At 51.2% G+C, this 16,057-nt stretch overlaps 1 protein-coding gene across 1 annotated transcript in view; it reads right to left on the bottom strand.

The window, feature by feature from the left end:
• UBE2R2 (ubiquitin conjugating enzyme E2 R2) overlaps nt 1–1,550 on the bottom strand; it is a 57,903-nt gene extending 56,353 nt beyond the window's left edge. Inside the window, exon 1 of the mRNA XM_055699198.1 lies at nt 1,281–1,550. Coding sequence (XP_055555173.1) covers nt 1,281–1,457 — 177 coding nt within the window. The 5' untranslated portion in view covers nt 1,458–1,550. The remainder of the gene's footprint in view (nt 1–1,280) is intronic.
• Between the last annotated feature and the right edge of the window lie 14,507 nt (nt 1,551–16,057).

Raw genomic sequence — 16,057 nt, 5'->3', positions numbered from 1 at the left:
CCAGCCAAGTCATTACAAAAGGCAAGCCTTGTGCCAAAGCCTTGCCTTCCTTCAAAACAATGAGGCCAAACTGAACGTGACTCAAATCTGTTATTCCCCAAGCTACAGGTTATTTTGGTTTTGTGGAACAAAGCTCTTAAACCTTGACCCAGAGAGGCCAAGAGGCACTGAAGATGTGTATTAGCCAAGAGAAGAGATGAGCCAAAATGTTTTCAGTTTGACAGAAGGCAAAGGGCATGAAATGGGAGATGCAGGAGCTACTACTGAAACAGTTAACTCCTGGGAGAAGTGAGCCGAAGGGGACAGTATTTTGCCACAGACCAAGTGGACATTAAGTGCAATGGGGTAGGCCCAACACAACGTATCTTCTGCAGACACCAAAGGTTTTTAATCACTTCTTCTAAGATAAACATGCAATTACTACTCCTCCAGCAGTTTTGAGAATTTAAGTCTGCTCCCTTCAGCTCCCTTCTGGGACAACAGGGCCAGATTTCTCGCTTACTGTATTTACAGGAGGGGAAATGACAAGCACAAAAGTGGTTTTTGGATTAACAGCAAGGCTGAGAGAGGAATTGAAAGAGTTTATCTACCTCCACCAATTACGCGATGCCGTAGCACTTTGAAGGCTGCCCTCTCAAAGTTTGGGGAGGAAGAGAAGGGAAAAGCCGGCAGGGGGGCAATAATGTAAAGGAGTCCCGAGCCCGTCGAGCTCTGAGGTACACACAACCTTCACCCCGAATTCCTCATCCTGCACAGGATGCTCCTGCGGGACGAGAGGGACGGCCGGGCAGCCCCTCGCTTTGAAATAAACACACCGAGCGAAGAGCCCCGGGACAGCCGGGGGCGGAAGGAGGGGGTCGCACCCTGCCACGCGGTACCTGCACTCCTCCGGGGCCGAGCCCAGGCAGCGGGGCGGGGGGCGGCTGCGGCCCGCATCCCCCGGGAGAGGGGGGCCCCGCAGGCCCCGGCCGGCTCCGCCGACCGCCCCCGTCCCCCCGCCGCCGGCAGCGGCAGGGGAAGGGCAGCTGGCTCGGTACCACCCGCGGGCGCCGGGCCTGCCCGCCCGCCCTCCTCCCGCAGGCCCCGACCCCTTCCCGCGGGGCGCCGAGGGGCTGACAGCGGCCGCGGGCCGGCCGACGCGCCGGAGCCCCTCCGAGCCCGACAAAGAGGCCCCGGCGGGCGGCAAGGGGCGTGCGCGCAGGCCCCAGCCGCGGCTCCCCGGGACCACCGAGGCGGCGGGAGGCCGGGCCTGCCGGCGGGGCGCGGAGGGAGGGCCCTACCTTGAAGTACCCGCCCTCGTAGAGGGTGTTGGGGGGCCCGAAGATCGCCACCTCCCAGTTGTAGAGGTCGGACTCGTCGACCAGGGTGATGCGGAAGCCCTCCACCGGCTCCTCCTGCAGCGACTTCAGCTCCAGCATCAGCGCCTTCTGCGAGCTGCTCATCTGCTGCTGGGCCATGGCGCGGCGCGGCCCCCGCCGCCCCGCCGCCGCCCCGCGCTCCCGCTGCCGCCGCCCGCCGCCGCGCTGCCCCCCGCCCCTCCGCGCGCTGACGGCCACCGCCGCCGCCACTTCCTTTTGTGACGGCGCCCGCTCGCCGCTGACCTCAGCGCGCCGCGCCGCGCCGCGCCCCGCCGCACGGCCAGCCACGCCCCGCCGCACGGCCAGCCACGCCCCGCCGCACGGCCAGCCACGCCCCGCCGCACGGCCAGCCACGCCCCTACCGGCGCACTTAAAGGGGCAGCCGTTGGGGGGCGCACCTTCCCTCCGGCGAGGCCTGGGGCAGGGGGGAAGCCACGTGCTGGGGTGGGGGTGGGGGTCACAGGTGGGCACAACAGGACGTGGGTGGCCCCCGCTACTGACCCGCACCGCGGTCAAAAACGGGTGGGTTTTGTACACGGGTGGGTTCTGAGGAGCCACCTGGTGTGACCCAGCATCCCTCAAATCCTGGCAGCAGGCGGGAGGGGAACAGGCAGTGACACCCTCCCCCACACACAGCGTGGTTTTTCGCACAGCTCCGTGGAGGTGCGAGGTGCTCCCGGCAGAAAATGCAGGTTCCAGCCTTCCTCCCATTGCCTGGCCTGGGGAAGGGAGAGAAACGTTGGGAGAGGTGAGGGACATCGACCCCCGAACACGAGCACACACCTATTCCTTAGCCAGCCTTTAGGAAAGAACATAAATATTATTCCTTACAAAAATAAGAAAAATAAAGCAATGGTCCAGGAGGAAGATGCACGGCACAGCCACAGCGGGTGCAAATCTGGATGTCACTTCTGGGAGCGTTAAGACACACCCCTGCCCTGAATCGTACAGGCCCACCCTGGTGCTGGAGAAAGCACCCACATGGATATAATTCCAAGCTGGACATCTTATCTCAGCTGGGATGGGAGAAATCATGAGGATGTAACAGCCTAGGCAGAGAAAGCTGATGCGTATTCCTGGAATCGAAGATTTCATGTGGTTCTAACATGAACAATTTCAGTAGCTAATAGTCTGTGATGAGTTTTAAATTAATCGTAATGTCTCCTTAAAAATGTCGAAGTTATTTGAAGGAAATCTCTGTTATCTGTGGACTTGTGGCCAAATAAACTTGGGTGTTGAATAAAACAGAAAGTCATGCCTTAATGTAAACCTGTGCTGTTGGGTTACATGGAGCCCAGAGGTGAAATGGTAAAGGACCCTGAGATGCTGATGCATAGAGAGGGATTGAGGAGTGTTCACTTCAGAGATTAATTAAGCGAGCGAAGTGATCAAAGACAGCAAGAACAAGGGGAGAGTCAACTGGGACTGTCCAGAAAATAGGAACTGATAATGAGGAATGCTTGTTTCGTTAAGACTGTGGGACTCTGCCGTGGGGTGATGCTCTATCCAACAACTCAGCAACATTCAGAGAGGCAGGACATTTATTTGGACGTAACAGAAGTACCGCAGTTACCACATAGAAAGGAGTGGGATTCATCGGACACCTCGTGTATGAGACATCTTAACCCATTTCTGCTTGGCATTCATCCTCCTGCACATGGCAGGGCTTAGTCGTTAGTTCAGCTAGGAAGGACCTGTAACAATTGCCTAGTCCCAACTGCCTGACCAGTTCAGGGCTGACCGAAAGTCAAAGCATGTTGTTAAGGGTATTGTTCAAATGCCCTTTTAAACAATGACAGGCTTGGGGCATTGTCCACCTCTCCAGGAAGCCTGTTGCAGTGTCTTTCCACCCTCTCTGCAAAGAAATGCTACCTAATGTCCAGCCTAGACCTCCCCTGGCACAGCTTTGAACTGTTCCCACACATCCTATTGCTGGGTGCCAGGGAGAAGAGCTCAGCACCTCCCCCTCCACTTCCCCTCCTTAGGAAGCTGTTGAGAGTGATGAGGTTGCCCCTCAGCCTCCTTTTCTCCAAACTAGGCAAACCCACAGTCCTCAGCTGCTCCTCATAGCCTTGTCCTTCCAGCCCTTTCACCAGCCTTGTTGCCCTCCTCTGGACACAATCAAGGAGCTTCACATCATTCTTGAATTGTCTTGGACAATTCAGTTGATGGACATAACCTTGTCAATATAGGATCAGGCTGACGGGCAGGACATGTTGGCTGGGAGCCATGCTCTCATTTTTCTGCCAGACTTCCTGGGTGGTAGGTACTTCCATCATCACTGGGTTTGGCCAGCCATCTCAGTACCTCAACATATGGGCCACATCTGGGAGGGCTTCAGACACAGTGCTTTCAGCAGTGCTTTTCTCTGGGAGAAAAGAAAGCACTTTACCTTTGCTCACCACTTCCCACGCAGCCCCATGACGTGGGTCAGCAATGAGTCTTTGGCTTCATCCCAGTCCTTCCCAGTCCCAACAGTCCTGTTCCAGCTGTCCACGCTCCCTGCTACTCAGACCCTATCAGACCCATTCACACCTCCGTCGCCACCTCCCAGACACCAAGGTTTAATGTCACAGTCACCATCATTCCCAGATGTCCCAGGTGCAGCATGCATTTCCAGCTGCCCCTCTATGTGCTGCATTTTCATCACTAATGAGTCTAATAATGCTTCTGAACCGAAGAGCCATGCTGCGACTTTCTGTGTTGATGCCACCCAGCAATGACCTGCTCTGTTAATGCAGCATCCCAGCTTGCTGGTGGGCACATGAATTTGCTTGTGCTTGGAAGAAAATGTTGGGTTGATTCCATGTGCAGGAGGTGAGCCCTTTCGGGATTGTGCTGCCCCTATTTCTATGGTAATTGAAACACCTTTCCTTGCAGCCAGCACAGGCTTTGTCTGAACCAACCTAACACTGGAAGAGATGGGACAAGCAAAGTTTGGAGCTATTCAGGACTTATCTCCATCTGCTGCCTGTCTCAAATGTTAATGAAAGCAGTAATCATGCAAGGCAGAAAGTAAAGCAATGTATTCAATAGGGCAAGCTGAAAACTGTCCATCAGGCCTGCTTTTAGAGAGAATATTGCCATTTTTCCCTAAAACGTTTTTTACCCCTCTCCTACTAAAACATCCACTGCTCACAGGAAATAGAAACTGTCAAAGCAACAGAGCCCTTTGAAGCCTGGGCAGCCCCCTCCAAGGTTCCTGCCTGCATTTCTGCCCTTGCTCCCACGGAGGCTCAGCTGCTCTGCCTGGCATCCATTTCCCCTGGCCTTGGCTTCTTGAGGCTGACGTAACTTTTTGATTTATCATATGGCATTACTCCCCACTAATCAGCTCTGATGTATTACAATGGAAGGATGAAGCCTTGTCCTTCTCCCTCCTTACCTGCTTTCCTGTGGATGGTCACTGCCTGCCTGCAAGCAGGGGTCTCCATGGGATGTGCTCTACTGCAAACCATACTGCTCCCTCTTCATCTCCTTTTTCACCTGAAGGAATCTGTTTGTTCTTTGGGCTCTGAGAAAAAGAAATTGCGTCTGGTGGAGGAACACATGGCTCCAGGAAGGGGAAGTCTCACCAGGAGGGAAGGAGGATACATGTGCCATTAATCCAGCCGCCGGCAGCAAAACTTGTCGCTGTAAACTGGACCTTAAGATGCCACTGGCACCTTATGTAAATCTGAGATGAGAACTTCTCTTCAAGTCCTTTCTGCTTTGTTCTCATCATCTATTTTTAATACCACTTTTCCTCTTCTCTTTCCTCCTTCCTGCAAGCTGCATTCAAGAAGGATGACAGAGTTAACTCCTCTGCTTAGCAACAGCAGAAGCTTTGAAAATGCAAATGCAAATCTTGGCATCACATTAGAGGGTTACTGACCCCTGAGCTGCCAGGAAGAGGGGACAAGAGGAGAGTAGATGGGGCATGTCCCACCTACATGATCCTGTTCTTGGGGCAGGATCATCTCACATGATATTCTTCAGTGCTTTATCCAATTTCTTTCCTGAGTGGCTCAAAAGATGAGCTAAAAAAAAAAAAAAAAAAGGAAGTGGCTTCTTTCCCTAGGTGACTGGACTCACCTGGGCTAAAAGATGACAATATCTCCTCTCCTGCTGCCTCCTCCCTGCTCCTGTGCTCTGGCAAGGCATCAGAAAGGATCCTGGGAACTCTGATCTTCTGTGATGAAGAAGATTGGGCTTGGTGTAGGAGCCCTGCTCAGCTTACAGTCCGTTCCCGTCCCCCCGTCCCCCGTCGTCGTCGTCGTCGTCGTCGTCCCCCCCCCCCCCCCCCCCCCCCCCCGCAAGCCCTTTGTAACTCAAACCACTGACAGGAATTCCTTGGGCTGTACTGGAGCAGAGCAGGACATCTGGAGGTCCATCACCCTTCTGCCCCAGGGCAGTATCAGTTTATCAGAAGCAGCCCAAGACATATTTGTCCAGCCAGTTGTTTAATATTTGTCTTTCAAACTGCCCAAAATGGAGATTCACTTGCTCCTAGGTCAACACATCCCTGGGCTCAGCTCACCTCTCTGTTAGAGAGATGTTAGGTGCCCCCTTGCCCCAGACCTCATCCATTTTCTCTTGTCCAGGCCACTATGGGGATATGGAAGATAGAAAGAGGGGCCAGGATTATTTCCTCCATCTCCTTCCTGGAGTGCTGTTGCCCAGCTGAATGCAAATCTCCAGCTAAGGCCATACTGGTGTTGGCAGTGCATCTTTCCCACTGCAGCAGCACATGCTGCCTGTCAGCTGCGTGGAGATACCACTTGGGGCTTTGCAAGCTGGTTTCTCAGCCCCAGAGGAACCAGCAACAGAGGAATCTGAGGTTGCTTCTTTTATTTACACTAGATACCTCAGTCCCAGGCCTGAGGGCACAGAAGCACCACGGTGATGGATCTCAGCCCAGGCACTAATGCCCTGTTACCGAGGAAGGATTTGCCCAAAAACCTCCCCAAGCATCTAACAAGGGATATCAAAGTGCAATTATCTGCTCTGCTGCCCAAATGAGCAATGCAGTGTTACCACCTCCCACAAAAGAGAATGGACGTACAAGAGTCCTCACCTTCACATCAACACCTATATAGGTTCCTATATTTGGGGACCAGAGCATCCGAATACCCAAGGGAAGTGACTGAATCTTTAAGAATAAAACTCTGTCTGCAATTTACTTTTTGGCTTTCTTTCACCTGAAAGTGGGGCAAGCTGATCCTCGGGCAGAACTCATCACAGGGATGAAAAGACATTTTTGAGCACCAGTCGGCAGCATCTGGGTTAGCAGAAGCCTCCTGCATCAGGGTAGCCACCAGCAGAGAAATGCAAAATCTGGAAGACTCAAAACAAAGCAGAAGAAAAATGAAAAGATCTTTAGTGGAGGTTTTTTAAGCCTTATTTTGATTTGTCCTTTTTCCTGCTTGTTTAAATTTGAATGGAATGAAGTTGGGTTTTTTTTCCCCTTTTCTACTCTAGTTTTCTTTTTACTTTAGTTTTCTTTTTAAATGGATAAAGTCCATCACAAGGGTTTGATAAAAGAGTGCCATCAAAATGCCTGCTGCTGCTCTCGTTCAGCTGATGAATAAATTATAAGTGCATTACAATGCTATTTCAGCTGTGATTCCAGGGCCTAAGGAGGGTGGTGGCTATGACCTTATGCCTGTCAGACAGTGGTTTGCATTTCCAAAGAGTTCACGTAACCAACTGCTCAGGTCATCTTACACCTCCCGTTCTGGCTTCAGTGTGCAGAAATATCTGAGACTGTTTAGCCTGCCAGCTGTGGGGACAGTCCTCCAGCTGCACACAGCAGTGGTGGTGTGTGCTGTGGTCCTCAGAGGCTCCTGATCTGATTTCTGTTGAAGCCTGAAGTGACAGTTGTCACCCTCCAAAGCAACAATGTGGGGGGCATTTTGCTTTATTGATGGGGACATAACTGACATACCCATATTGTTCAGTCCCAGCAACAGTTTCTGTGTTGGGGACTGGCATTTTAGGTTATTCTTGATGCATGAGACATCCCTGTCTCAAGCATCATGGTGTGGCTGAGATGGCACGGCCATCAGCATCACTGGCATGAGTTGGTGTAGGACCCTGGAGAGACACCAGCCTAAGCTGACATCCCCAGTCCTTCACCCTCACCTCTGCTGCAGTATCAACTCTGCAGGACTGTCCTTCCCTTGAAAGTGGGTGACCACTAAGCAGGGACTCCTGTCTGGCACCATTCCTGCGGATGAGCCATCTGGGTTAGGCAGGCAGCAGGTTGAATGGGCTGGAGCCCACAGAACAGCTGCTTGCTGTGGGTCCATCAGACCCCAGTTTTACCTTCAGAGCAGCCAAATCCTTGTATTTGGGCAGAAACCACTGTGTGAAGGGACACCATTTTGCAGAAGGCAAATGAGGGGGAGGAGGAAGTTCTTCTGGCTCTCACATCTCAAACTCACTCCTGGCTCAGGCACTGGGTACACATCAACACCATGATCCATGCTGGCCTGACAACTTCACTTCCAGCACATTATTGGCTGCTATCAGGTGAGCTTATGAGCACTCTCACTCACTGCCATACCTCTGGGGTCTCTGTGGCTTGGCGTCCAGCAGTGTTGCAGTCATCATTTGCCAATAGCTCCACTAAAATCCACAGCCAGCTAGGCTTAGCTGAAGATACACAGCTCAGGTCCTGCCCAAGGCCTTGAAAACTGACCACAAAGAAGAGGTTCCATTAGGAAACAGGGAGTTGAGCTGAACCTTGTTTTGCCGAGGCTGAATTTGGCCTTTTCATGACCCTTTCCTACAATAAATATGAACAGATTCAGAGGAAGGAAACCAAACTGCAGCATAAGCACCAAGCTGCAGGCACAAACAGGCTTGGGTGGCTAAATGGCAGAGGGCATCCCTTGGGTTAGGAAGTCCAGAGAAGGGCTGGGGCACATGTTCCCTTACAGTCTCGGCCTCCAGCTTCCCAAAAATGAGGTGTTCCTCTGAAAAAATGTTTGCAGGGCTCATGTAGCAGATGCAATGTCTCACTCCTCTGTGTGCTCAGGTAGGCTATGAGCTCTGGAAATCACACTGCAGTGGATGTGAGGCAGCACTGGGAAGGGAAGACCGTTGCACTGGCCCTGCAAACTGTTCTGTGTGTCTATGCGTGGCAAGGAGGAGGCTGAACTTCCCTGCTGGAGCCTGAATCACCAGGAGGCTAATTAATCCAAGTTTCCCAGACAAGTGAACAAGTCTGGAGAAGCCTCACTGCTTGGCTTGAACGCACTGAGCAGCACAGTCATCTCCACCCTGGGGCTTGCCATCCCAGGGAAATTTGGGAAAAGCTTTTAAGGGATCTGGGAAAAAAACAATAGAAAACCACTGGTGTGATCTCACAAGGCCAAAACCCTCCTGCATTGCCCATGTGGGAGAGCAGTGTGCATGGACCCTCCTGGAGAAGAGGCCTGTGAAGAGATGGGTATCTCAATGCCAGCCTGCAGGGATGAGGGCTCAGGAGGCAATAGCTGGAGGCTGAATGTCTGCCCCTTGGCCCTACCAGCAACTTACATCCCTGTCCCCTTCAGCCACCCCTTGCTGGTTTCCCTTACTCCATCAGTACCCTGTTGCAGACCTTGGGGCAACCCCAGTTATGTCCCTGCCTATTTTTGTGGCTGTGGCTGGAGGGCTCAGCCCTGAAAGAGGGTTCCTAGGGCAGCTGTCAACAGGGCAGAGCATGGCTGTGCCCTGTAGGTGCTGTGCCTCAATGCTTTGCTGTACCAACATCTCAATCCCCATCTACAGCTGCCCACAGGGTCAGGTAAGTCTCCTCCAGACTTGTTTACCTGCCAGGAGATTTCCATTAATCACCTGCATGCTTCTCCATCTGCCTCTTGGCCGCACCAACTTGAAGCTTTCAGTGCATGGTGGGTTTGGCACATCCCATACCTTTGTCCCATCTAGCACATCTCAACATCCTCTGCCTGCCCTGTAGGATGGGTCGTTCCCCCCTCCAAACTTCAGCTGTCAATTCAAGGGCTAGCAGAGTACAGAGGGACCCAATACCAGGCTGCACGTTTGCATCTGGGTGCGCATCAGGGCTGGTCCCCTATACAGGAGCACCCCCATTTTGAAGGTGGAAAAGGCTCTGATGCTGCCCCAAGCTATCAGCTGTGGATTTTATCTGAGATGCGTTTGTTTTGGTTTTGATGGACACACCAAGGATCTAGAAAATTAGGAGGGAGGGAGTTTAAGAGCCAACCTAAGCCTTTGCCTCTGGACCCTCATTTGTGCAGTGCTTTAAATTAAAATGCTCTTGTTCTTGTCTCTGGTATGGGGTGGGAAACAGGTGAGAGAAGGTGATGTATTTACTGGTGCTGTAAGGGAGGTGTTCAGTCCAAGAGCTGGCTGCAGCCCTGTCCTGTTTGGTGTGTTCTTATCGCCAAGACCTTTCTTTGCTCTCACCCTGGGGAAGGAAAAAAAAAACCCTGAATGTACTTGTCAGCTGGTGGGAAGGACCAAAAAGGGCAAGTTTTAGATATTTCTCTCTTTCTGCTGCCCCTCTAGTATGAAAGGGTGGTAAGGCAAAGCAGAGAAGCCCTGTGGGGTGGATGCCTGAAAGCATCTCTCTCCACAGGGAAAATGTGTGGAGCAGGGAACAGATGGGAACAGAGGAAGCAGCAAGCACCGTACAGGGAAAAAATCCTTCTCTTTGCAAGGAAGCAGCCAAAATACCACGAAGGCCACACAACTTGGATAAAAGCTTTCCTCCACCTCAAGCATGTTCTTCTCTTAGCATCTATTTTTAATATATTTATCTTTTTTTTTTTCTTTAAGTGCACCACTGGTGAGCATCGACAGGGCACTCAGATCCTTCCCTTGGCAGCAGAACACAGGATCAGCTTCAGAAATGCAGAATTTTTCCCTAGAGTGAGGCATATTTTCATTTACCTGATCATTTATGAACAAAAGAAATTGGAAGGGAAGGTTTAGTAATATCATGGCTAGCTTGTCCTCTAACAGTATAGAGCTGTTCCTTCCAGAGCCATTTCCAAGCTTGGCTTCATCATAGGGCAATTTTCTGGCTTCTTTTTTTTTCATATATGTGAAAATATTGCCCCATTTATTCTGCTCCTTTTTATTTACACTTGTCAACATCCCATCTTTCACATATATATGAAATGTATATACCTACATACTTCTTTCATTTCTACTTGCTGTATAAAAATTCACAAAAGCTGTCAAATGATCTGATAAAAGAGCACAATGAAAATGCCCTGCTGTTACTCTTAATATTCTGCAGATTCATACATAACAAAAAAAAAATAATTGAGTAATATTTTATCTGGGGCTCTTGGAACACAGGACATGGGAATATATATACCTCCCAGCTCTTCTCATCCTTGGAGGTATTTCCAAAGGCTTGGCAAAGCAGGAGAAAAGGCTTCTCACTTATTGAATCGTGGAATCATGGCATGGTTTGGGATGGGTGGGGTTGGGCTGGGAGGGACCCTCAGAGGTCGCCGGGCCCAACCCGCCAGCAAGGGGCAGGGCCGTCTCAAGTAGAGGAGGTTCTGAGAGCCCCGTCCAGGCTGACCTGGGAGGTTTCCAGGGACGGGGCGCGCCCCACCTCTGTGGGCAACGTGTTGCAGCGTTTTGCCTCCCGGTTGGTCGCAGCGTGTTGCCTTCCTTGTAGGGAGCGTGAGCCGCCCCTCGTTTGGTTTGAAGCCAGTCCCCGCTGTGGTGTGGCTGCAGGCCCTTTGACCGAGTCGTCGGCCATCTTTCTTGTGAGCCCCCTGGAAGTGCCGAAAGGCCGCAGTAAGGTCTCCGCGGGGCCTTCCCTGCTGCAGGCTGAAGAAGCCCGTCTCTCTGAGCCTTTCGTCGCAGGAGAGGCGTTGCAAGGCTCTGACGGTGTCTGTGGCCCTGCTGTGGACGCGCTGCAAGAGGTGCGAGGCCTCCCTGTAGCAAGGCCTCCAGAGCTGAATGCAGCACTCCAGGTGGGATCTCACAAGAGTGGAGCAGAGGGAGAATCACTTTCCTTGACCTGCTGCCACGCTTCATTTAATGCAGACCAGGATATGGTTGGGTTTCCAGGCTGTGAGCAGATATTGCCAGCTCACATCCAGCTTTTAATCTACCAGTATCCCCAAGTCCTTCTCCTCAGGGCTGCTGTCCATCCCTTCATTTCCCAGCCTGTATTGATACTAGGGGTTGCCCCAACCCATGCACAGGACCTTGCACTTGGCCTTTTTGAACATCATGAAGTTAACGTGAACACACCTCTCGAGCTTGTCCAGGTCCCTCTGAATGCCATCCTGTCCCTGACTGTGCTTCTTGGGTGTCAGGTTGGCAATGTGGCCAACAGCATTTTATTGACACTGGAGTGACTGCAAGACAGACCTAAGACTTCAAGGCTCTCTGCTGGTGCTGACGCTAGCTTCACAAGAGATACTTTGCACAGAGAGAGAGAGAGATGTCAACACTTTGGACAGCCCTTGGCATGAAGATATCATTCTTTTCGTTCAGTCCTTGTACACTAATACGGGGGTAATGGATGACCTGGAGACTTGGAGGCTGTTTTGGGTGCAATGGGCTTGTCTGTTTTATAGACACAGTAGTGCTGGCAGCATAAAAGATGGAAATGTGCTACCATCGCTTGGGATTACTCTGAATCCTGCTCCTACCAGCGCTTTCCCTGTTCAGCTCTCAGGGCCTTTAGGTCAGGAAGACCACAACCACATCGCACATGCCCTGCCCTGCTCACCCCTTCAGAGCCTGACCCTGCAGCTGGGTCTGGGACAGTCAGGCCAGGCTCTGCCTGCTTGGGATATGTGTTAATTGCTTTGAATTGTTTCCTTTTTGATCTTGTTTTCCTGCATCACAGGAATGAAAATGGAGATCTGGAAATTCTCACTGCCACTCCATGGACGGTTCTCCCTCTGCCTTTACCTTATCTCACTGCCTTCAGGCTCCACTTTTTTGTTTGAGAACTGGCAGCTGGTGCTTTATCAAGGCTCTATATGGAGTGGTTCCTCCTCTGTCATCCTATCTCCAGGAACATGCCTGACCACAGGTCCTGCTGGGTGCTATCTTCTTTCCCCACCTGCTGGGTGCCACATGCCTCCCTGAAGCTCGTGCCTCCAGGATATGCTTTGCACAGCACAGCCGTAGATATTGGGGCAGATTCATACAGGCGGATTACAAACTTACCTAGACCAACACCATGTTTCAGCACTGGGTGCCTCTATACTCTTGAATCTAAAAATGGCCCACAATGGCCCATCTAGTTGTGTACCTTGCTTCATAGAAATTCACCCTTGGAAGGGTGTAAGGACAGGTAATACTTTCCCAGAATATTTCCTCGACCTCCAACATTTTTTTGTGACTCAGACTCCCTGAGTCAGAGGTGTCTTTGGACTTAAGGAGGTGTCCTTCAGTAGATTTTTCTTCCATGAATTTATTATTTTTGAAGCTGGGTAAATTTCAAGTATTTGCAACATCCCGTGGCAAACAGCTGCCTAACCTAATGACCTGTTTGGGTGCAGAATCATTTCCTTTGGTTTGTTGTGATCCTGCCACCTGCTAGTTTTTTTTCATGCCCTCATCCTTGTGGTAGAAAAGATGATGAGTGGTCCTTTTCCATCCAGCCACACTCTGCTCTTTGTAATGTTGCAAGCTCTACCATAACCTTTCCTGGGGTTGTCTTTTGTGGATGGAAGAGCCTCAGCCTGCACAGCTGTTCCTCTTGTGGACATCCTCTAAGGACAGAGACCTTATGGTGTTATGATCATCTGAAGATGGTTTCCCTTTTGTCTCCATCCCTTTCATAATAAGCACCATGACTCTTTGGTACCCAGATTGTTTAAAAGACAAGTCAAAGGAAAATGCCCCAAAGTGAGATTGCGTCATTTCCCAGATGACTTCAAATTGCCCCGTGCCTTAATTTTCTCCCCTGGGTGCTGCTGCTGTCCCCTCAAAAACTACAAGACCCACTGCCTGGGGGATCTGTCTCATTGTGTTTCTTCCTATGCCAGGCACAGGGGAGGCAAAGGAAACCCCAAATGACAGCAGAGTCATTCACCTCCAGCATAAAACTTGGGTGCGTTAATCAGCCTGTTTCAGGACCAAGGATCATCACCTGATGGGCAAGGAAGGCTTCTGCTCATGGCTTGGTAACCCACAGGAGGGCAGGATGGGGTACCCAAGCGAGAGCATCCAGCTGGAAGTTTCAGGTGTGCCTGTCACCCCTGGGTCTGGGCATTTGGGGTTTTTGGATGAACCTGGATGTTAGACAGCAAAAAGCCATCCCTGCGCAGCCTTCAACACCTTCAGAGGGCAGCTGACCTCACCCCGTGTTCCCCTGACTTATCTTGGGGCACATCTCTCCTGGATGCCCAAGCTATGGCAAGTAATTCTGACCCTTTGAGGTCAAACCAGCCAATAGGGCAGCAAAACAGATTTCCCCAAATTCCCCAAAGCCAATGCCCAGTTTTTGGTTTGGTGGGAGGGTCCTAATGTAGATCTCAAAGGGATCCCCCCTGATGGGAAGGACATCTCTGACCTTAGCAGATGACAGCTCTGGCTGACAGCAGCCTTACAGAGGCCACAGGGGCCAGGGAAGAGGAGTTCATCCCAGCCCAAAGTCAGGATGCTCCTCTCTGTTCTTCCAGCCCCAAAGCACCCCACGGGGTGAGGCCACACACATGGGACTCATCCCTGTGGAGAGGAAGGCCCAGGAGAAGAGCCTTAACATCCACAGGGTAAGACTTTTGCAAGATGTTCCTGGACTGGCAGAGCTTGGAAGCTGGTTTCTGGTAGCACCCCCTTGTGTGGAGTCTTCAGGTGGACAGTAATGCAATTCAGCATGCCCTGCTACCTTCCTCCCAGTGGAGGAAGACTTTGGCTTTCTTCTCCTCCCAGCTGAGCTGCCTAACTCCAGAAACACCTCTGAAACATTTACATCTGGGGGTGAAGCTGCCCCTGTGGGTTTGAAACCATGAACGAGGAGGGGTCTGGCAGAGGACAACACTGTTCCGTAATCTGTTTCTGTGGGAAGCCAAAGTAACATGGGGAAATGTTAGGGAGTTTCCTGAATTCCCATGTCAGCTCTGACTCAGCTTTCCTGCACCCAGCAAACCCCACCACTGCCCTGCCTCATTTTCCCCATGAGGTGAACAAGGATGGACCATACCTGTCTTGAAGAGTCATTGGGGTCATTGGGATGGGGGGGCTGGGCCAAAGAAAAAAAGGGCCAGAACTGTTAGATCTGAGCCAGCTGTGGTTGAAGATTTCAATAAATCAAGTCTTCATCATCATCATCATCACCTCTGCTGACTTTTGCCCAGTGCTACGCAGGCTGGCTTTGGCTGAAAGGGGAGGGGGGCACTCACATTGCCAGGCAGTTTGGCACTTGGAGGTTTAAGCCATGAATAAATAAAAGCCTCGTTTGCATGTCCTTGGCTCTTTCCACTCCTTCTAGTCTCAGGAGCTGCCCTGGAGACCGAATTTTTATTTATAGGGGGAAACCAGAGCACTATTCTGCTGCAGGGAGATTGCCCAGGGCTGCCTTGGTGGGACAGGCAAGGCAAACCAACCACTGCTGAACAAAACACAGCACCACTGCGAGAGGGAAAGGGGCAGAGCTTTTCCCTCAGTGTCCTCGATGTGCTTTTTGGAGGCTGCAGGTTGTTTCTTACTATCAGGGAAAAAAAGAAAGGACTTTTTCCTCGTTGTTGCTATGTGTAAAGCCCACAGCAACAGCCGGGAAATCAGATAAATTCGCTCTCTTGCCTGTAGCAGAAAGCAAACAAAAGGGAGTGGAAAACAAAAACAGGGGCACAAAACAATCTATGCCAAAAAGCAAATGGGTATTTTAAAAGGAGGCAAAACACTGTTAGCACCTTCTGAAGCGTATCAACTTCCCATTAGTTCTCTTTGTGTAATTCAGGTCACCACAGCCTCGAGATAAGGCTGCCAGAGACAACGACTTTGGACAGGCAAAATTGGTCTCCCCCTCTCCGCCCCTGACCTATATGTATGGATTGGATGGATTGGTTTAGTCCTCTTTGAATTGTTGACCTTTTAGGCTTTTTTTTTTTTTTTTTTTTTTCGCCTAAGGAGGAGTGTATAACACGCTCTCCCAGCGAATGAGCCACCGAGGAGGGCTCTGGCTGTCACACCATACCATGAACCTCAGCTTTACTCTGGTAAAGCCCCGTGGCTGCTGCTGCTGGCAGGGGGATGCAAAGCAGTTGCTCCATCCTGTTGCACACAGGTGAGACTTAAGGAACAAGCTGAGACTTCATGAACCATCACCCATCCAAGCAACGAGTGATGACTGAAGCTTGTTTTAATCAATGTGGCACTGTGTTGCTCAGGTGGTCCCCAGGCATCAGAAAGGATCATGGCATCCCTCTGATGCCATCCCAAGGGTGAGGAGCTGGGCTTTAGCATTCCTGGGACATTTTTTTCTTTCAGTGGCTGCAGGAACGTGCTGGGTACCTGTCTGAATCCCAGGATGAAGCCCTTGGGGTTTTGTTTAAAGCATCAATAGCTAGAAATATCTACTTTACCCTATTTCTTTGCCCTGACGAGATCCCCCACTTCTTGGCCATCGTGAAGACTGCTCATTAGCTATGTGTTTCTGTGATATGGCCATACTTGGGATGGACAGTCAAACATTACAGGAGTGCATTCTTGTGTCATTACCCTGTGTAGCACATTATTTTTGTTTGGGAGTTACAAAT

Source organism: Falco cherrug, chromosome Z (assembly GCF_023634085.1).
Source record: "Falco cherrug isolate bFalChe1 chromosome Z, bFalChe1.pri, whole genome shotgun sequence".
Taxonomy (NCBI): domain Eukaryota; kingdom Metazoa; phylum Chordata; class Aves; order Falconiformes; family Falconidae; genus Falco; species Falco cherrug.
The sequence above is the reverse complement of the archived record's forward strand: the minus strand, read 5'-3'. Positions and strand labels throughout refer to the sequence as shown.